A 22,610-nucleotide genomic window follows, 5' to 3' on the forward strand; every position below is an offset into this window, starting at 1 on the left:
GCCATCTAAGTTCTGAGTCCATGCCACCAGTCCCTGGAGCTTGCACTTTCTCCAGGCTTTGAATGTCATGAAGCAAAATGGCCCAATGTGAAATGAGGTGGTAGAGGAAAGAGCATGAGGTCTTAGACAAATGGGGTCCACTTGGCTTCCAGTTTTAGAATATGTGAATATCACTTTACATTGTGTCTCTTGTACTTAAAGCAAGGGTTGCAAACTTTTTTCTTCAAAAGGCCAGATAATAAATATTTTAGACTGTGGGCACATATGTTCTCTATCATATATTCTTCTTTATTTTTTCTAAAAAAAACCTCTTTTTGAAAATATAAAAACTGTGCACTGAGGCTGTGGGTCAGGTTTGGACATCCACTGCTGTACTTGGTCAACCCCTGACTTGAAACACAAGGTGGAGATGAGAAGTTACAATGGAAGGCAAGTTCAGATGCAGTGTATCGGTATGTTCTAAATATGACTGGAGTCCTGTATGGCTTAGTCTCAGGGCAGCAGCCCAATCAAAGAAACACAATCCAGGAACCAAGAAGTAATTAAAAGCATTTCACAACTCGATTCTGCTACTCCAGGAAACAACACCAAGGGTGTTAAGAAGTTTAATGCCCAGGAGAACATCTTCAGACTGTCCCCAGCATCACTATCATTCTCAGGGCAATTGCTTCCTGAAACATTTCTTATTCCCACTCTCAAATTTCAGCCCTCTGAATTCTCCCCGACAGCCCCGACAGAATTCTTAGTTTCTTCCTTTTATATTTCATCAGCACCTTCCTTCTGTTTTAGGTTTTTATTATGTAGCTCAACTTAACCTTTCTACCATCTTGGTTTTCTCTTTGTTTTACTCTTTGTCCAGATTTTTGCAATGAGAGAGAGCTGGTAGGTAGCCCAGCAGGCAGAAGTCCTCCTTTAGAAGCAGAGGGGAAGGGGAAAGACTATGAATATTCACATATTAATGATCACCTGTCCAGTCCCCCTCTGTTACATTGGCTGGCATACAAAGTAAAAACCGGGAAACAGGATTTATGTAACCATGGAAAGATATAATCTGCGACTTTTTTTCTCTCTTATCTCCACTCTCTCTATAGCTGCTGGACATAGCAGGAAACCTCCTCGAAAGACCACTGGTAGCAAGGGATGCATCTGATAAATACCTGGTCCTCCTCCAAATGTTCAGCAAAGACCTGGATGCAGTAAGGATGATCTACAGTCAGCATGTCCAGGAGGAGGCAGAACTTGGTAGGCTTGTTGCAGGGGATTTTGATGGGGAAGCTTTGTTACTGGGAAGAAACAACTCACCCAGTATTTGTTAAATGTCCATCTATGGATCTATGAAATTCTCTAAGAAAAGCAAGCACAACCTTCTTGCTTGAAATTCCAGACCATCTTGGGTGATTGTAGAGTTCCCTGAACCGTGGATTTCCCTGTATCTGGGGCTGAGATTGGCAGGCTGACCGAGAGCAGTGCAGTCTTGACCACCTCTGGTCAATTGAGACCTTGGCATAATGTATGAGTTGACCCTTGATCACTGTTGCCACACTGACTAATCATCAGCATACCTCAATTCCACAGAATTTCACACTGAAGGTAAAGTTCCTTATCCCTTCAATGCCATAGCAACCGTGCTTCTGGTGGGAGGAGCCCCAGGAGCCTGCCAAGGGCAGTACCGTGCCACGGTGTGATGTCTCCATTTTTATTACAATGCTTAGATGCCCTGACTTCTTTGTTTGAAAGTCAAAACACAAGTTCATCTGAGTTTTAGAAACATTTCTTGAGTCCTTGCTGTATGCAAGGCATGCTTGTGGGCACTGTACCCAGTGGCAGGTCGGGGTAAAGAATAAAATAATTAATCCTAAAAGGTGGCTGTTCATAGAATGTGAGTAGCACCAGACTTGAGTTACAAGGAAAGGTAACAAAACAAGATGCATGTGGCTGGGAGATCTGAGCCTGTGTTTGTGGAGAAGATGGTCTTGATCCGAGCCCTGAAAGTTGGGAGATTAACAGAAAAGGAGGGGAGGCAAAGGCCCCCAAAGCAAAGACACGAGAGGATGTAGAGATGACGGGTTGGAACTGCCTGCAGCAAAACAAGGAAAATTTAAATGCCTTCAGAGGCTGAATTGGTTTCCTATTGCTTCTTAACAAATGACCACAACCTTAGCACCTTGCAATGACACCCGTCTTTCAGCTCACAGTTCTGCAGGCCCTCAGTCCTGCATGGTGCATTGGGTTCTCCACTCAGAGTATCCCAAGGCTAAAATCGAGGTGTTGGCCAGGCTGACTTTGCATCTGGGGGTTCTGGGGCAAAGCTCTGTCATGTTGGTAGAATCCAGTTCCTTGTGATCATAGCAGTGAGGTCTCCATTTCCTGCTGGCTGTCAACCAGGGCCACAGTTAGCAACTAGAAGCCACCTGCATTCCTTGCCACAGAGCCAGCTCCATCCTCAAACAAGCAGGGCACATGAAATTCCCTCATGCTTCAAATCTCTGCTTTCCTCTGCTTTCACCAGCTGGAGAAGACATTCTGCTTTTGAAGGGCTCACCTGATTAGGTCAGGCCCACCCAGGACCCTCTCCCTTCTTCCATCGGACAAAACATGACCACAGGAGTGAGATCCCATCATGTCCAAAGTCCCCACCCACACTACAGGGGGGAGGATTATGCATGGGTGAGGGTCCTTGGGGGTCATCTTAGAATTTGCCTATCACAGAGGACAAGCAGAAAATGAAAATAATGGACCTAGGCTGAGCAGTTGACACGAGGGGATGGTAGAGCCCACAGTGGGAAAAACAGGAAGTAGCCACTCTTGAGCTCCAGTAGCTAGTTGCAAATGCCAGCTGATTTTTGCCAATCTTCTGATGTTACCAGAGAAACTCAAAACTGAGATTTTTTTTTTAAATGAAATCTCATCTTTGTTAAATCTTGACAGCTGATTATAAGTAAACAAACCCAATGTGTGAACTGCAGTAAGAATACCTAGGCTGCACTCACCCTGGCCAAGTGCTTCATAATCTGCATGGCCTTTCTTATTCATAGCCTCATGGAATTCTCATAGGAACCCTGGAAGTTAAATAAGCAGGAAAGATATTGTTCCATTTTATAGAAGAGAAAACTGAGGCCCAGAGAGATTAAGTTGCCTGTATAAGGCAGTGTTTCTCAATTCTGACTGTACAATTAGAATCATCTTGAAAGCTTTTAAAAATACCCATGACTGGGCCCTGCCACACTCATTACATCAGAATGGCTCAGGCAGGGGGTCCCCCCAGGTCTCCTGACGCAGTTTGTGTTTCTCTCAGGGCCAGTGTTCTGTCCTCTTTAACAAAACTTCCCAGGAACTCCTCAGTGTGCTCCTGGGGAGACTTTAGTCCAGAGGTAGATGAAACAGAAGTGGAGGAACTGGCAGGAGGCGTCCCTAGGGTGGAGAGGGCTGGGGACTCTAGCCTGGCTTCAGTCTGGCTGTGCCGTGTCCCCAGGCTTCTCCGCGGTGCACAGGAACATGCCGGCCGTGGCTGGGGGCCTCCGCTGGACGCAGGAGCTGAGGCAGCGCATCCAGGGTCCCTTTGGCAACTTCAGAAGCATCCTACATCCGTGAGTATCTCGTTCTCGGGAGGCAGGTCTGTTTTAGGCCGCTGTTCCCGCTCTGGATGCTGAGTGTTGTAGACACGCAGCTCACTCACTCACCCAGGGTGTGAGAATCATCTTCGTTTCTTCCCACTTCCAGCAGGGGACCAGACACCTACCAGATGCGCTGGGGCCGCCGAGCAGGTCCCTTGGTGTTCAGTGGGGCCTGGCAGGACACAGGCTGGCTCTTGTGGCTCTGTGAGAGTCGTTTCCGGAGGAAAATGAGTCAGGGATGCCAAGCTCGGGGGGTTCTTCACACTCCTCCCCATCACATAATGTCTCTTTGCTGCTGAGGCCGCTGGAAAACAATGAAGCCTGGTGTTTCCCAGAGTGCGGTGTGAGGGTGTGAGGACCCCGTGTGTGTGTGTGTGTGTGTGTGTGTGTGTGTGTGTGTGTTAGAACCACCCTGGGGCACTTGTTAAAGGCGCAGGTTCTGGGCTCTCACTGTCACCTGCTGAATCCGAATCTGGGCTGTGAATCTGCTTCTTCAATAAGCTGCCCCTGTGGTTCCGACCGTGACCGGGTTTGAAAACCATTGGCTTGCTGCACCACTGAGTTCAGAAACCGAGAGAGGGAGAGGCTTCTCAGCTGCTCAGAGCGAGTGAGAAGAGCTGCTCGCCATGTAGTGTTTAGGATGCTGCCTAACGAAGGGCAATCTTTCTCTGACTCCTCTTTCTGAAAGACTAGTCTTGTTGGAAATACCCAACTTTGGAAAACACGACAGAAACAAAAGAATTGGAGTCTGGCCATTGGAATCACGGGATTTTTGGAGTTAGGAAAGCCCTTAGAGACCCTCTGGCCCAGGTGGGAAGTCTAAACACCACCGGAGGCCAGGCAGATCCATGGGGTAGCGAGGTGGCGCTGTCAGACAGCAGCACGGGGTCTGGAGGGGCTGCCCTGCTCCACTCCAGTGTGGCCAAGCAGAAAAGCACCCTCAATGTTAGCAATCTCCTGACACTTAGAGAGAAGCTGGAAATCTGGATTTGAAAGTTTGCGTCCAACTTTAAAATGACCAAGGATTCCATTTTTTCTCAAACTCTGCAAATATCTAACAAAACATGCCTGTGGATCAGGTCTCCCTGCTGAGCGATCTATTTGTAGCCACTGCTCTGGTCTGGGCAAGCTCTTTATTTTGCGGGTGAAGAAACTGAGGCCGAGAGAAGTCAGGTGCCTTGTCTAAGGTCCTAGACACAGCCTAGGAAAGAACTGGGAGATGTGTCCTGGTCTAAGGGCTCCTGGCCCAGAGCTCTTCTGGGGAACCCAGCCAGGGGAAGTTTGGCCAGGAATAGAGCCAAGCCCCCCGCTCCTGCATCTCAGGCATGCCCGTAAGGCAGAAGGGAGAAGATGAGTGAATGGAGTGGGCAGGGTGTCTGGCCAGCTTCTAGGAATGTGTTTTGCAGTAGCTGCCATAGGTCTGGTTCCCAGGAAGCAGACTGAGCCGTGTGCAGGACTTTATAGAGATGCTCTCAGAAAGGGCACCGATGAGGAGTGAAAGGACAGAGACTGGACGGAGGGAGAAGTTGAGCTGCTGAGCTGCAGACAGTTGCAACGGAGGCCTCAGCCGATCTTCCGGGAGCTCTGGCCCTTCAGAGCTGCGGGGCCTTGGTACGCCCGACATCAGCTGGCTGGATGGGGGCTTTCCTGGGGAGGGGCGTGACCTTGGGCAAGATGGCTCTCTATGGCTGAGGCTGTTCCCAGCAACAGCCAACACTCCTAGTGTACGGAGGGCAGGTGTAGGAGGAGGTCGGGCATTGGTTACGAGTGATTGGTCCCAAGAGGGGGTCCAGATGCCACACCACAGCCACCTCTACAATTCCCATGAAAATTCCCATTTGTTTTAAAAATGAATTCAAGTTTGTTTTGTACTCTATAATATGTATTTATTGGTTATTAAAAATGTTTTCAATTCCTCACCATGAAGCAAAAGGGCAGCTACAGGGCCTTTCACTGCACTTGTCCCTGTGACTTCCCTAAGCCACGAGGAGACGTGCCCCATGCGAGAAGCCGTGCTCTGCCCTGGCCTCATTCTTGTCCAGATGCTGAGATCTGGGGGGGTTGGGTGGGTTGGGGGGCTTATGGAAATCCCACAGCTCGTGAGCAGAGAGCACCCATCGGGCTGAAGCACTGTCCACATCTTGCTACTTCGCAGATGCAACTGCTCATTCATCACAGAAGGAACTAAGCTAAGCCACTGGGGAAGAAAATGCCAGCAAATCCAGTGCTTTCTCTGCAGGCATGAGGGCTTACATGGAAAGCTCCAGGGATCTGGTGGAGAAAGCCTGTGTTGGTTTAAACAGCAAATGGATTTTAAAGAATATTTGCAATAAGCTGCCTCATTTTGCTAGCAGAACAAACAAAAACAGACCTCCACAGAGTTATTGTGAGGGTTTCTGAAAATTAAAGATACTTCGCCTATTTTCCCAGGAGCTGGACTCTCATTTAGTGTTGGAGCAAGTGTCAAAACCAGGGGAAACAGCTGTGGGGAGCAGTGCCTCGGGCCAGACTCTGCTCGTGGCCCTCTGTGGTCCTCAGCATTCCTGAGGAAGCCTCTGAATGTGTGTTTGCATGTGTGTGTATGTGCATCGCATGTGCACACATTTGGGGGTGAGAGGTGGAAGGGACTCTCATATAAATGTGTCAAGGAATGGAGGAGTGGAGGTGTTTCTGATCACGTAGCCTAGATGGATCTCAGAGAAGGGAAAATATCTTTATATATATATATATATATCTGTGTGTGCATATACATAGATACATTGACATATATATTTACGTATATACATATATATAATGTTATATACAATCATGCATCTCTTAAGACAGAGATACGTCCTGAGAAATGCATCAAAGGCAATTTCATTGTGTTAATATCACAGAGTGCACTTATACAAACCTAGATGATGCGGCCTACTGCATACCTGGGCTATATGGTACAGCCTAGTGCTCCTGGGCTGTAAAGCTTGTGATTGTGCCGAATACTGGAGGTGATGGTCATGATGTTATGACGGCTATGACGTCACTAGGCGATGGAGTTGTTCAGCTGCGTTATCATCTTATGGGACCACCATCATCTACATTGCCCATTGGTTAAAATGTCGTTATGTGAAACATGACTCTACATAAATTAATAGTTTCTTCCTAATTAAATACAGAAAACTACATTATCCAGAATTTTTCTTTAATATTTCAAATTCCCTTTTATCCTGATCTTTGAAGGACCTCATTTACCTTGTGCGTGACTGGCTCAGCGAGGTGAAGGGGTCGGTGGAGCCATAAAAAGGTTATGAGATCTCTGTCACCTGGGGGGCCGCCTGCGTTTTAGGAAGGGCAGATGACCTCTAGTGGCCAGAGGAGGATGTTCGGGAAGAAGAATGCAGGCTCTTTTGGGCGCATGAAGAAACCAGCCCAAGAAGCTATTCACTCTCTTTGTTATATGTTGCATTTTCTTCCTCAGATAATTATTTTGATTTCTTCTAATTCTATGCCATTCTTTTCTTTTGTACGGATAGTTGCATGGAATCTGCTGAAGGAAAGCGAATGATACAAAAATACGAAGATATGCTCTCGTTGCTGGAAAAGTAAGCAGCTTCTGGGATTGTACGTTCTGCAGTTGCGTAGCCTCCACGACGCCTTTTGCAGTTCTGAGTTTGTGCAGCTTCCTCAGTGGCTCTGAAATGTCACTCTGTGTTTTATATTGTAACCGTGATATTTGTGAGTACAGTATTTCTAGGTTGCACACACAGGGTCTCTGGGGAATGCAGCTCTATTCTAGAAGCAAACACTTTCCCAATGCAGTTTTGCTGGGTGTATGAGCTAGGAGAAATGGGGTGCTACTCATGGCACCCCAACGTAGGAGCCATGGGAAATCACATCGGCTGTTCACTAAGCAGAAAGCAACAGTTCATGCTGCACAAAGAGAAAATAAGTTTTAAAAATACTTCCTGTATCCTTTTATGGAGAAATCATAAGAACAAAAATTTTATATGAGCTTATAGTTGCTCTTGCTTCAAAGCTGTGTCTTTCAGGGGCGCAGGTTCTAGAAGCAGCCGTGGGCTTGCCTTCTCCCTCTGCCATTTGCTCTCTCTCCTGATTCAGGAGAGAAGGATAGGGAATATTAGGGTTGTGCTTATTACTGTGCTTAGCGTTGCTTTACACAACTCAGTTGGTGGCACCTCTGCTTGCCAGATGCACCCCATATTCCACCCCTTTTCCCTTCCAAATAGCTTCAAGTCCATCTGCTCCTTGTTGTCTCCACCACCAGCATCTTCACAAGAGCCTGGGACCTCTCTGGTCTGAGCTGCTGTGGCAGCTTTCTAATGGGCCTCCCTGCCTCCAGGTCTGGGCACCTCAGTGCTCACACCGTTACCAATCCAGTAACGCCACTGCTCCCCCCACCAGCTGGGAGACCTTTCTGCGGCCCCTCTCGCCTCCTTAATGTGACATGGAAAGCCCTCCCTGAGGTGGCCTTTGCCTCCCTCTTGCCACTCCAGCCGCAGACACTATCTCTAGTCCTTGCTCCCAGCTCATCGTGCCATTTCTCACCCCTACCCTTTGTCATGCCCTTGCTTCTGCCAGGAATGCTCCCTCCCCCCTTCACCAACCAACCTCTGCTCATCCTCGGAGACTCTGTGAAGTGTCACCCCATTACCTCTCTTATGACATCTCCCCTGACATTCTTCTTGTCATCTCCCACCCCCCACCTCTGCCATTACATGCCTAGTGCATTTCTTTAAGGTTGCACTTGCTGCATTGTTTTACAATAATCTGTTTGTCTGAGATCCCCACCTTCAGCTACCTTTACCATGAGATACTTATTCATCTTTTTATCCCCTGAGCCCAGCACATGGTAGGTGCTCAGTCAGTGTGTAATGACTGCACGGCAAATGGCCACGGACGAGCTGCATGAAGATTAGTGTGAGAGCGAATCTTCCCCAGTCACTCCTTCCAGCATCTACCGAGAATAATCACAACTTCCCTTATGCCCCCAAAAGACCCCATGTAGTCTCTCCTACTCTCCTCTGATTTAAGCTAGGCCGCCTTTAGAAATTATTGGTTATCTGCTGGAGCTGCCACGGCCTGGCTGAGTCAATGACAAATAGATTCTTCAGTTCATGTTATAGATCATGACCAGGCACTGGGGAGCTAGGAGGATGCTTATGAGGTGGCTGTTGTCTTTTATCCTCACAGGTATGAGACAAAACTGTATGAGGACTGGTGTCAGACGGTATCAGAGAAGTCGCAGTACAATCTTTCCCAACCACTGCTGAAACGTGACCCACAGACAAGGCAAATCACTGTCAACTTTAACCCACAGGTCAGTCAGGTGGCAGTAATTGCCTTTTGGGTTCCTGGAGAGTTTATTTTAACTCTCCTGACTTTAAAGGCACAAAAACTTTTTATAAGAATATACAAAAGCTGTTCAAAAGAATTTGCACCCTGGATTTATTTTGGGGGGTGAATCCCGGGGTATAGTGTTTTCTTAAGTTGTCCATGTCTACATTTTTCTGTATGGTTGTGTAACTTATTTGCTTTGATTTTGCATAACAGAAATATTGCAAAATATTACTGACCATTTAGTGCCAAACATAGCCCAGTGGCCCTTCCCTGAATACTCACTACATGTGAAGACTGTTTACTAGACACTAAAGGGCCAACCATGTGCATGTAAGACTTGGCACCTGCCATCAAGAAACCCACAGTTAGGTGGGGGCCAGAACCTCAATGTGCAAAATTCTATCTTTATTAGATAGCATTTAATAAATCCAACAGGAGTAGCTTTGGAGATAAGACTCTAGTGGTTCTCAACTGGAAGTGATTTTGTCCCCCTGGAATCATGCTTGTTCATAAACTGGGAAGGGGTGCCAAAGACTTGTAGTGGGTGGACATCAGGGATGGTGCTAAACTTCCTGCAATGCACAGGACAGCACCCCACAACAGTTACTTGTCCAAAAATGTCAATTGAGAGACTTTTCTCTAGATAATCAGAAAGGTAGGAGACCAGCACAGACTATAGCAGCCCAGAAAAGCTTAATACTGCATAAAATGATAGCCAAAGGTTCATCCATATCAGGAAAAACATCACTCAGTTTTAAAAATATATATTGGCCACACTGAGGTAAAGGCAGTCACCTACTTCTGCCTTGATGGCATGTTCTCCAGGAATGCATTGTAGACAGAACTGAAAACCAAGCCAATGGCATATTAATGTCTTTTGAGAAAATTGCAGTTTAACTAGAGCATCAGTTCCCTTCCCCTGGAATTTAAGTCAACAAAGGAAGTTAGAAAATTTATTCCTTCACTTTGGCAAGACATGAGTCTGTTGCTTAATTCACTTAACTCCTTGAAGCAATTTTATGAGCATTCTCTGTGAGCAATATGGAATGCTAAATGCCCAAAAAGATGAATGTCTGGATTACCAACTAGACTATGGTCTACATGTTGTGATATAGTAATAAGTCCTTGGTATGGGACCATACTTGGCCCAGTATTGACGATGGGCCATCCTCCTCTATAGACTCCAAGGACAGGGACTCTATATGCTCCAGTGTGTAGCACATGGTAGGTACTTTATAGCTGTTTGTAGATGATAGAAGGGAAAGAAGAGAGAAAAGAAAGGAAAGGGTGAGAGAGGGTAAATACCTAAACAATGATGTGAGTTGAAGGGGGACAATTACAAGCATAACAAGTCAAAGAAGAGCCACAATCACCCCTTGACATACGACTTCAAGCGATGCGGCCATAGCTGAGCTATTGATAATGAATAGTAACATGCTTATCCAGCTAGAGGGACATGACCAGAGATGGACCCCTCTGGGGACAGGATAAGAATTATATAGGTTAATGTTTTAATTTATGTAAATTATTTTAAATGCCCCATTTTGGGGCCTTTAAATTATTTTACAGTTTCATCAATCTGCATTTCATTGAGTCTAGGATGTACTTTTTTTTTTTTTTTTTTACATATTTATGTCTCTGAAATGGGCATGTTTGCAATAGATCACATTTTTTCTTCTTCTTTAGTTAAACACAAAATAATGGTGAATCTTACAAATTGATGACATCTTAGATTGGGTAAAATATGGTATAAATAATGCTAAATAAACATGTTTAGTTACCATTGTATCCATTCTTGTTTATCTCTTTAAGATAGTACCTAGAAATGGAATTTCTGGGCTAAAACATATTCACATCCTGAAACTTTTCATATGTGTTATCAACTTGTTCTTCAGAAAGATAGAACTCAGTCATTTTCCTGCCAAGATATTATTCATTTCTTCACGTAGTTTCTAGCCTGTTGAAGTAAAAAAAGTATATTTCAATGTTTTATTAATTTGTATTTATTTGATTACATGTAAAGTTGAACTTTGTCATGTGTTCACAGGTTGCTTATATTTCTTCTTCTCTGTATTGCTTGTTCATGCCCTTTGTCCATTTTCTAGTGAAAGTACCTTCTCTTCCTTTGAATTTGTTAGGATACTCAGAAAATATTTGTCAGATATTAATAAATTGACTTCAAATATTTTTGCCACTTTAAGTTGACCATTTTATTATGTGTATGATATTTTATGCACAAAAACTTTTATGTTTTACTTTGTGGTTTTATATTTGGAATGGCCTTCTCTACCTCCATTATCATATCAATAGCCAAGCATTATCATATCAATAGCCAAGCATTATCATATCAATAGCCAAGCATGTTTTATTTATTTATCATTTATTTCAATAGATTTAGGAGATACAAGTAGTTTTTTGTTACATGGATGAATTGAACAGTGGTGAAGTCAGAGCTTTAGTGTGCCCAAATAGTATACATTTTACCTGATAGGTGATTTTTTTTCCCTCCCCCCCTTTCCACTTCCCCACTTCTGAGTCTCCAAAGTCCATTATCCCACTCTGTGTGACTTAAATACCCATTGTTTAGCTCCTACTTATAAGTAAGTACATGTGGTATTTGTTTTTCCATTCCTGAGATACTTCACTTAGGATAACGGCCTCCAGTTCAATCCAAGTTGCTATGAAAGACATTATTTCATTCTTTTTTATAGCTGGGTAGTACTCCATGGTGTATATATACCACATTTTCCTTATCCATTTATGAATTGATAGACACTTAGGTTGATTCCATATCTTTGCAGTTGTGAATTGTGCTGCAATAAACATGTGAGTACATGTGTTTTTTTTATAAAATGACTTATTTTCTTTTGGGTAGATACCCGGTAGTGGGATTGCTGGGTTGAATGATAGGTCTACTTTTAATTCTTTGAGGAATCTCCATACTGTTTTCCACAGCAGTTGCACTAATGTATATTTCCACCAACAGTGTATAAGCATGCTCTTTTCACTGCATCTGCACCAACATCTATTGTGTTTTGACTTTTTAATAACGGCTGCTCTGACAGTGGTAAAGTGTTATCTCATTGTGGTTTTAATTTGCATTTCCCTGATGATTAGTGATGTTGAGCATTTTGTCATATGTTTGTTGGCCATTTGTAAATCCCCTTTTGAAAAATGTCTGTTCATGTGTTTGTCTCACTTTTTAATGGGGTTGTTTGTTTTTTTCTTGCTGATGTGTTTGAGTTCCTTGTAGATTCTGGATATTAGTCCTTTGTCAGATGTATAGTTTGTGAATATTTTCTCCCATTCTGTATGTTTTCTGTTTACTCTGTTGATTATTTCTTTTGCTGTGCAGAAGCTTTTTAGCTTACTTAAGTCCCATTTATTTATTTTTGGTTTTGTTGTATTTGCTTTTGGCCTTAGTCATAAAATCTTTGTCTAGATCAACGTTCAGAAGAGTTTTTCCTAAATGTTCTACTAGAATTTTTATGGTTTTAGGTCTTACATTTAAGTCTTTTGTTTGTTTGTTTGTTTTTTACTTTTTACAGTTAAAATTTTAATATCCATCTTCAGCTTATTTCAAAGTAAACTAGGAGAATGGGTCCATTTCCCCACCAAATGTTTAGCATTTGTCTTAACTCTGAGTTCTCCAGCAGCAAGAAAGAACTAGCCCAGAGCACTGGAAGGAGAGCTGGGAGCCCAGGTGTCTTTAGATGAGGAGGAGATGGGGAGAAGCTATGGTTTTGCACCTGTTTTATCACCTGTGCCTATACACATAAATCCTCATAGGTTCAGGTAGAGACATTGATAAGTAAGAAAAGATAAAGAAGAGGGTGCCTAGAAACTCCATTTGTGGCCTCTGCTTGGCTTCTCACTTCTTCAGTTGCCACTAAGCTCGGGGCCCCACAGAAGTTCGGAGAGGCCTGGAAAACTTCCATTTCTTGACCTTCTAGTGTATAAAGCCACAGTGAAATGCCAACATATGGTTATAGAAATTGCAAGATTTTCCAATTGATTACATGGAACAATTAAAGGTTTATCATGGGCATCTACTCTTCATCCTGCCAGTGTCTCTCTGACCGTGTGAATGGTCTTGTTGGAGAGAATACCAGAAGTCTGAACTTGAGGCTCCTCATGAATATAGGTGGCCCAGGCTGGATGATCCTCCTCCTGAGACTCCACACCTGGAGGGCACCTGGCGTGGTCAGCTTGCACCTATCGGTTCAGCAGCCACATGCCCCAAGGCACAGAAGGCAGAGTCCTTCCCTGCTGTCTCTGATGTCTCCTTCCTCAGGTTTTCCTCTTCTTGCCCTTCATTTGTGATTTACAGATCTGGCAAACCTTGCTGCTTTCTGAGTCATCTTTCTTCTGCCTAATACTTGATTTTCCTTCCCTGAGACTAGATTTAAGGAACTGGTAGGAGCCGAAGTTAAGAGGAGGCAAAAGGTCTTTGGGCCCCCTGGGATTCCGCAGTCCTGGACCAATGCTGCAGCTTATTCACCATCCCTCAACTGCAGCCACTTGTGTTTCTCTTTCTCCAGCTGGTTTCAGTGCTGAAAGAAATGAGCTATCTTGAACCCAGAGCGATGAAGCACATCCCGGAGACAGCAGCAACCATGTTCTCCTTCAGGGAATTCTACCGGCAGCTTGTGGCTAATTTGGAGTTGATGGCAAATTGGTACAACAAGGTTATGAAAACTCTGCTAGAGGTGGAATTTCCATTAGTGGAGGAAGAGCTGCAAAATATCGATCTCCGCCTGAAAGCAGCAGAGGAGACTCTGAACTGGAAAACAGAAGGTAACAGGGCACCACCTGAAGTCCGAAAAAATGTTGGGATTTAAGGATCTAATAAAGTTAAGACAATCTCAGATTATTCCCTGGTAATCTGATGTGGATTTGAGACACAAGTCTATGCTTTCATTTGACACATGTCCAAGCAGAGAAGGTAAGGAGCGTTGATATTTATTGTCTTTCTTCTCTTTGGATATGACTGGTAGATTTAGAAAACTTTGCTGTCATGCACTATAGGAGGCTCATAGGTTGCATAAGGGCTCCCACAGTCTCCAGCATATAAGGCACTCCATGAATTAGAGCTCTTACTATATTATTGTTGCTATTTAATTTTCTTAACTAGATTGTAAACATCTTAAAGGAGGGAACTATGCATTTATTTCTTTGGTATCCCTCAATTCAATTCAATAAATTTTCATTGATTAAGAGGTGCAGGGACACTGTGGGACTGTAGGGAGAATACGAGATGTGGAGTGTATGGAAAATGGTACCTACACTCAGAAAGCTCACTTTTAATTGCAACAAGAGACATATGTATTATACAGCCATACAAGACTGGCTATGATAAAAAGCCATCATTGAGTTAAAAATAAAGCATGATGAATCACAAGGGAGGGAAATTAATTTGAATTAGGGTCCTCAGAAGACTTAAAGTTTGAAAAGAAGGTCACAGTCAATTCATGAAAGCCTTGGAATGACATATTAAACAAGTTAGAACTTTATTTCATATACAAGAGGGAATGACATTTTGAACATTTAACACAGTGAAAGTGCTAAAAAAAAATGGATTAACCCAAATAAAGTCATTAAGTTTTGATGGTATATGGATGTAAAATTGTATTTCTCAGCAACTGTACCAACTTTTGTGTGCTTGATAAGTAAACATTTCCTCCTTGTTTCTCTTCCTCCATACTCAGGATCAGGGTAAAGGTTGGCTTTTTAATACAACTAGGAAGGAATATGTTCTGAAACTTATCTTTCTGAAACTTATCTTTCTTCTGAAACTATCTGAAACTTATCTTTCACAGCAACTAGACTTTTAGCTGTGCCACTGTAGGCTATTTCAATTAATTATGTTTCTTTTTGGGGGGCAGGCATTTGGGATTATGTCATTCAAATCACCAGTAGTATTCATGATCTTGAACAAAGAATTCAGAAAACTAAAGACAATGTGGAAGAGATTCAAAGCATCATGAAAACATGGGTGGCTCCAATATTTAAGAGAAAAGATGGAAAAAAGGAATGCCTTCTTTCTCTGGATGATCAGCATGATCGAATAGAAAAATATTACAATCTCATCAAAGAATCTGGCCTTAAGATTCACGCCCTTGTTCAGGTAATAACCAACTTCTTAGACACACGTACCATGAGTATAGGGAAAGCATTAAGAAGTGTGTTTGGCTGCAAAAAGTGATTTGGAAATTAGACCAATCAATAGATGCTGTGTCTTCTGTAGTCAAGGATAGAAGTTTATACTGATAGCAACAGAATAAAGCTAATAGATAGGGGGAGTGAAGAGTCGCGTTCTGGTATCAATGTGTCAAAATTAATACTGTCTTAATGGTGACACCACTTAATTGTCACATGACTGAAGTCTCACATCTAACCCCACGGGGGTAGGAGATGCCACAGGCAAAATCCTAAATTATCCACTGCACTAACCACCTCCATGCCTAACTTTCCCGCACAACCTAGTGTGTGTGCATCATCCTTATAACCTAGCCCTGTAGAGCCTAAAGAGATAAAAGATTACCGTGGGGTCCCTAACTGCATTTAATAAGAAGGAAAATGCAGAGTGCTACACTTTCATGCAGTAAGGCTCTACTCTTCATTGTGGTCAGGGCAACTTCATGTCTCTTCATTGAAGCTCAATCTTCCTTGTGAACAGTGGAAAAGGGTTATAAATGGCCACCAGTTCCGACCCTACTGAAGTAGCCATAGGGCAGTGTCTCACAGGTTGACGTGTGTCAGAAGTCAGAAATGAATCATGGTTGTTGTCTATGGATTGCCTGTGGTTTGAAGCATGATGAAAATGTTGAGCCTTAAGCACTAGTGATAACCAGATATAAGAAAAGAAGATAATTGCTGAAATTTTGGCTTTAAGAGATAGAGTCCCCAATTTGATTTATTTTTAACCCCTTCTGGCCCCATATCCAGTAATTCAGTAGCTAGTGTAGAACCCAGACATCCACTTTTCATCTGTTTTTCTTTTGTCCAACCACGTATCCATCCATCCATCAGCTGTGTTTTCAAAACTGTCCAAGGCCCTACACTGAACACCAAGAAAATGTAAGAGACATGCTTTGACGAGGATGAAAGCCATCAGACAAAGACAAGGAACTACTTAAGATTTTAAAAGTTTAAAAACTCACATATGTATGTATGTATCTCTCTGTGTGATGACAAATGCTCAAATCCTTGTTCTGAAAGTCAGAATGAGAGCACATTTAAAGAATTAAATTGCCTAATCAGCGAGACAAGCACAGTGACCTAGGGAAAAAAAAACACATATTGTAATATTTTAGTTTAGAGATCAACCAGGAAATAACAAAAAATGATCTTGAGCCAAAATACTTGTCGCAAAAGTTTTTTTAGAAGTTCAGACACTTTACAAGGCACAGAGAGGATAAATTGACTAAAGCTGACAGGCTAAGATGAGGCAGAACTGTCTAACTCTAACTCTGCATTCATCCAATATACTATGTAACCTCCAGGTTAGTCAAGAGAACCCCTTGGGCCAAACACAAAACTTAGTTATTAGGCCTTAAATAATATTTACATTTTGATGATTTAAATGTTTTTAAATAAAAATCAGTGAACAGAAGCTCCATGAACAGAAGGGATTTTTTTTTTTGTCTTTTTCTGCTCACTGGTACATAGTAGATGCTCAATAAAAGCATTGAATAAAGTAATTGACTTTTTCTTTTGAGCATTTTCTGTCTATCTACACAAAAATGTAATCATTGTACACTATAGTTCTATAACCTGATTTTTTAAAACAGTGTATACCCAATAACTGCTCGTGTCACTAATTAGCCTTCTATAGGATCATGCATGGTGTTTAATTGTATGGATAAACCATAGTTTGACTAACTCATCCCATTATTGAGTATTTAAGTATAGCAGATTATACATTTATTAAAGTCATACTATAATATCTATACAGTGCAATGTACAGCCATTGAGTATACACAGAATTCAGTAAGTTTTTACAAGTGTACACACTCGGATAACTGCCAGAGGACAGGACCTCGCCTCCACCCTAGAAAGTCCCATTTGTCTCTCTTCCCAGTCAATCCACTTCCCATCGTCCCACCAGCCCTAGTTAATCACTGATCAGCTTTTTGTCATTATAAAGTAGATGTCTTTTCATATGAATGGAATTATATAGCATGTACTCTTTTTGTTTCTGCCTTTTTACACTTAGTGTAATGTTATTGCAATTCATCCATATTATTGCATTTATTAGGAGTCTTTCTTTTTATTGCTAGAATTCCATTGTACAAATATAACAGAATTTGTTCATCCGTTCCCCTAATGATGGTCTTTGAGTTATTCTAGATTTGGGCTACCATAAATAAAGCTGTTATGTACAGTCCTATATAAATTATTCCATGCACATGTGTTTTCATTTCTCTTAAAAATTTCAGAGTCATAGGTACATATATGTTTAACATTCTAAGTAATTTGCCCTACAGTTTCCCAAAGTGCTGGTGTAATTTTACACTGCCACTGGCAACGTAATAAAATCCACTTACTCTACTTCTTCACCGAATTTTGGAGTTGTGGGCCTTTTTAATTTTTGCCATTTTAGTGTGTGGTGGCATCTCGTTGAAATTGTAATTTGTATTTCTCTGAAGATTTATACTGTTGAATACTTTTTCATGGGCTGATTGGCCAGTTATATGTATTCTTTTATAAAGTGTCTATTTAAGTCTTTTAAGCTCATTTTAAGTTGGATTGTTTGTAAGTTCTAGAAGTCCTTTATGGTTTCTGGATACGTATCTTTTGTCATATATGTGTATTGTGAATATTGTCTCCAAATCTATGGCTTGCCTATTTTCTTACTAGTATATTTTGATGAGAAATAGTTTTAAATTTTGATGTAGTGTGATTTACCTTTTTTCCTCTTACGGTTAGTCCTTTTGAGTCCTATGTAAGGAAACTATTATACCTACCCAAGTTTGCAAAGATATTCTTCTATATTTTTAATAGGAGTTTTATAGTTTTAGCTTTTATATTTAGGACTATAATCTGTCTTGAATTAATTTCATCTATGAGGTGATATAGGAGTTGAGTTCATTGTTTTCCATATTAACCTCCAATTTTTCCTATACCTTTTTTTGAAAATAATTTCCCCTGTTGAATTTTTTGGTACTTTTGTTGAAAATCAACTAACTATATATAATACCAATATAAAATGTATACTGTATAAAATATCAATGCCATTCTTTCTGAATTATCGATCAATAAAGATTTGATTATTAGTATGTCTTGAAATTAGGTACTGTAAGTCCTTTAACTTAGATTCTCTTTTTCAAGATCATTTTGGCTATTCTAGGTTCTTTGCATAGCCACATAAATTTTAGATTCATCTTGCCAATTTATAGAATAAAAATTAGGTGTGATTTTGATTGAGATTGCCTTAAATCTGTAGATTAATTTGGGGAGGATAAAGATCTTAACAATATCGAATATAGCAATCCATGAACATGGCATATCTCCTCAGTTAAGTCTCTAATTTTTCTCTGAAGTGCTTTGTGGTAGGTTTTGTGTAGAAGGCTTGCACATTTTCCATTAAATATATCACTAAGTGTTTTATGTTTTTGAGTACTACTATAAATTGAATTGTTTTATTAATTTTATTTTCTAATTGCTATCAGTTATTGTATAAAAGTATAATTGGTTTTTGTATATTGATATTGCATTCTGTGACCTTTCTAAATTTATTAGATGTAGTAGGTGTTTTGTGGATTTTTTTATGATTATTTATATAAATAATTATTTCATATGCAAACAGAGACAATTTTATTTCTTTATTTCCTGTCTTTATGTCTTTTATTACTTTTTCTTGCCTTATTGCTCTGGCTAGGCCCTCTAGTACAGTGGTGAAGTGCTGAGGGTGGACATGCTTGCCACATTTCCAATCATCTGGAGAAACATTCAGTAATTCACCTTTGAGTAAAATATTAGCTGTAGGGATCTTGTGGGTGTTCTTTATCAGACTCAGGAAGTTCCCTTCTATTCCAAGTTGGCTGAAATATTTTATCATGATAAAATATTGAATTTTATCACATGATTTTTCTGCATCTCCTGAGGTGTTTATGTAATTTTACTACCTTATTCTGCTAATGGTCATACTGATTTTTTTCTTTTTAGTGTTAAAATCAAGCTTGAATTTCTGAAATTAATCCACTTGGTCATGTTGCATTAATCTTTTTATATATTATGGAATTTGATTTGCTAATTTTCAAAATATTTTTACACGTGTGTTTATGAATGACATTGATGTCTACTTTTCTTTTGGTTGTTCTTGTCTAGTTTTGGTGTCAAGTTTATGCTAGCCTTATAAAATAAGTTGGGAGGTATTTCCTCTTCCATTTCTTGAAAAAGTTTGCAGAAGGTTGTTCTTATCTCCACCATATATGTTTGATAGAATTTACCAGGGAATACTTCTGGACATGGAGGTTTCTTTATAGGAAAGTGTTTGATAATGATTTTTTGGTAGATAAAAGATTATTTAGATTTTTACACATCACATTTGTCAGGTTTTGCAAGTTGTTTTTCCCAAAAAAAATGTTTTTGTTTTATCTATCTTAAGAAAATTATTGGCAAAGAATTGTTCGTAATTTTTTTATTATCATTATGTGTCTATAGGATCTGTAGTGATCCATCCTTTTTCATTCTTAATATTGGTAATTTGCGGTTTTCTTTTTTTCTTTGTCAGTTTTCCTAGGGTTTTTTTTTTCTTTTTTTTCAATTCTATGAATCTTTCCAAAGAACCAAATTTTGACTTGGCTATTTATCTCTATTCATTTGCTTTCTAGTTTATTAATTTCTGGTTTTTGTTATTTTATTCAAGTTATTTTGGGATTAATTGCTTATCTTCTTTTAATTTTTTAGCCTCTTAGGGTACAAACTTAGGGTATTGATTTTAAGCCCGCCTGCCTGTCTGTCTGTCTTTCTTTCTTTCTTTCTTTCTTTCTTTCTTTCTTTCTTTCTTTCTTTCTTATATAGACATTTGATGATATTAGTTTCCCTTTTAGCAGTGATTTAATTTCATTCCTCAAATTTGATCTACCTCATTCTTATTATCATTCAGTTTTAACTGTTCTCTCTTTTACTTAATGGTCGTTTAGAAGTGTGTTGATTAATTTCCACATATTCAGGCTTCTCTAGGTTAGGTATAATAAAATTGATACCTAACTTAATTCTATTGTGGTCAGAGAAGATACTCTGTATGATTTCAACTTTTCAGAATTCACTGAGACTTGTTCCATGACCCAGAATGTGGTCTATCTTATGGAATGTTACTTGGGCACTTGACAATAATGTTTATTCTTCTGTTGTTGGGTGTAGAGTTCCATAAATATGAATTCGTTCAAAGCAGTTGATAATATTGTTATGATCTTGTATACTTTCTGACTTTTCTATTTGTCCTATCAATTATGGAAGGTAGAATGTTAAAATCTCCACCTATAATTGTGGATATTTCTATTTAATCCTTTATTTCTGTCAGATTTTTCATCGTGATGAACTGACCATTTCATAATTATGAAATTCCCTTTTTATTTCTAATAATACTGCCTTCTCTTAAAGTCTACTTTTTCTGATAATAATATAGTCTTTCCTTCCTGATTCATTATTTCACTTTTTTATTATGTATCTTTTCCCACCATTTTACATTCAACCTATTTATTTCTTTGGATTTAAATTTCTCCTCTTTATAGTTAGCATATAGTAGAAACTTACATTTTTAAGTCTAACAACTCTACCTACTGGCATGCATAGACTATTTACATTTAATGTAAGTATTGGTGTGGTTGGATTTAGCTCTACCATTTTGCTATTCGTTTTCTATTTGCGTCATTTATTTTTTGTTCCTCTGCTCTTCCATTCTCACCTTCTTGTTTTATTTGGGTTTTTTTTTTTTATTTCATAGGGATTTTTTTTTTTAATTCTTATTTCAGCATATTGTAGGGGTACAAAAGTTTAGGTTACGTATATTGCCCTTGCTCCCCACCCCCTGAATCAGAGCTTCAAGAGTGTCCAACCCCTAGACGGACGATGCCCATCACACTCATTATGTGTGTATATACCCATCCCCTCCCCCACCCACATCTGCCTGACACCCAATCAATGTTATTCCTAAATGTGCTCTTAGGTGATGATTAGTGAAATCAATTTGATGGTGAGTACATGTGGTGCTTATTTTTCCATTCTTAGGATACTTCACTTAGTAGAATGGATTCCAACTCTTTCCAGGAAAATACAAGATCACCTTCTTGTTGATTAATTGAATATTTCTAGTATTCTATCTTATCAATTCACATTTCAACTTTACCTTTTTGCATTACATTTCTAGTGGCTGTTCTAGGTTTCAGTATACATCTTGAACTTACCATGATCTACTTAGTTTTATTATGAAATATAGAAACCTTACAATAGTAATTTTTAACTTAACCCCTCATTTCATCTTTTTAATATTTTTGTGTGATATATGTGATGTATATAAAATATATTAATATATATTAAACTCCACAATACAGTATTATAATTTTGCTTTAAAATTTTAAGAAAAAATATTTATAGTGTTTTATGTTTACCCAAATACTCAATGACAAGCCATTTTCAGGCTTGTTATTCCTTTCTATTGATATGAGTTATTATCTGTGGTAATTTCTCTTCAGCCTGAAGAAATTTCTTTAGTAGTTCTTGAAGTTCAGATGTGCTGGTGAAACTTTCTTTCAGTTTTTTTTCATCTGTAAATGTCCTTATTTTACTTTTGTTTTTGAAGGATAGTTTCATTACATATAGAATTCTATGTAGATAGTTTAGTTTTAGTTTCATAAGTTATTTCCTTATCTTCTACCATTCAATGTTTCTCATAAGAAGCCAGCCATAATTTATCTTTGTTCCTCTATATGTAATGCATTGTTTCTCTCAGGCTGCTTTTATTTTTATTTATTTATTTATTTATATTTATTTCAGCATATTACAGGAGTACAAATGTTTAGGTTGTATATATTGCCTTTGCTCCACCCAAGTCAGAGCTTCAAGAATGTCCATCCCCCAGACGGGGTGCACTGCACCCATTAGGTGTGAATATAGCCATCCCTTCCACCCCCCTCCCACCTTCCTGACACCTGCTGAATGTTACTACTATATGTGCACATAAGTGTTGATCAGTTAATATCAATTTGATGGTGAGTACATGTGGTGCTTGTTTTTCCATTCCTGTGATAGTTCACTTAATAGAATAGGTTCCAACTCTATCAAGGATAATACAAGAGGTGCTAGATCACCATTGTTTTATGTGTTTTATGTGGCTGAGTAGAATTTCATGGTATACATATACCACATTTTATAAATCCACTCATGTATTGATGGGCACTTGGATTGTTTCCACATCTTTGCAATTGTGAATTGTGTTGCTATAAACATTCTAGTGCAGATGTCTTTTTTATAGAATGTCTTTTTTTCCTTTGGGTAGATGCCCAGTAATGGGATTGCTGAATCAAATGGTAGTTCTACTTTTAGCTCTTTGAGATATCGCCATATTACTTTCCACAGAGGTTGTACTAGTTTTCAGTCCCACCAGAAATGTATGAGTGTTCCTATCTCTCCACACCACACCAACATTTATTG

General features: G+C 40.0%; 1 protein-coding gene across 1 annotated transcript in view; it reads left to right on the top strand.

Moving 5' to 3' along the window:
* Window positions 1-22,610, top strand: part of DNAH9 (dynein axonemal heavy chain 9) — a 306,203-nt gene that overhangs the window by 29,211 nt on the left and 254,382 nt on the right. The window contains exons 9-14 of the mRNA XM_069483261.1: window positions 1,092-1,242; window positions 3,473-3,587; window positions 7,127-7,195; window positions 8,805-8,931; window positions 13,493-13,748; window positions 14,837-15,078. Of these exons, the coding sequence (XP_069339362.1) occupies window positions 1,092-1,242; window positions 3,473-3,587; window positions 7,127-7,195; window positions 8,805-8,931; window positions 13,493-13,748; window positions 14,837-15,078 (960 nt within the window). The remainder of the gene's footprint in view (window positions 1-1,091; window positions 1,243-3,472; window positions 3,588-7,126; window positions 7,196-8,804; window positions 8,932-13,492; window positions 13,749-14,836; window positions 15,079-22,610) is intronic.

This window comes from Eulemur rufifrons, chromosome 9 (assembly GCF_041146395.1).
Source record: "Eulemur rufifrons isolate Redbay chromosome 9, OSU_ERuf_1, whole genome shotgun sequence".
In the NCBI taxonomy this organism is placed as follows: domain Eukaryota; kingdom Metazoa; phylum Chordata; class Mammalia; order Primates; family Lemuridae; genus Eulemur; species Eulemur rufifrons.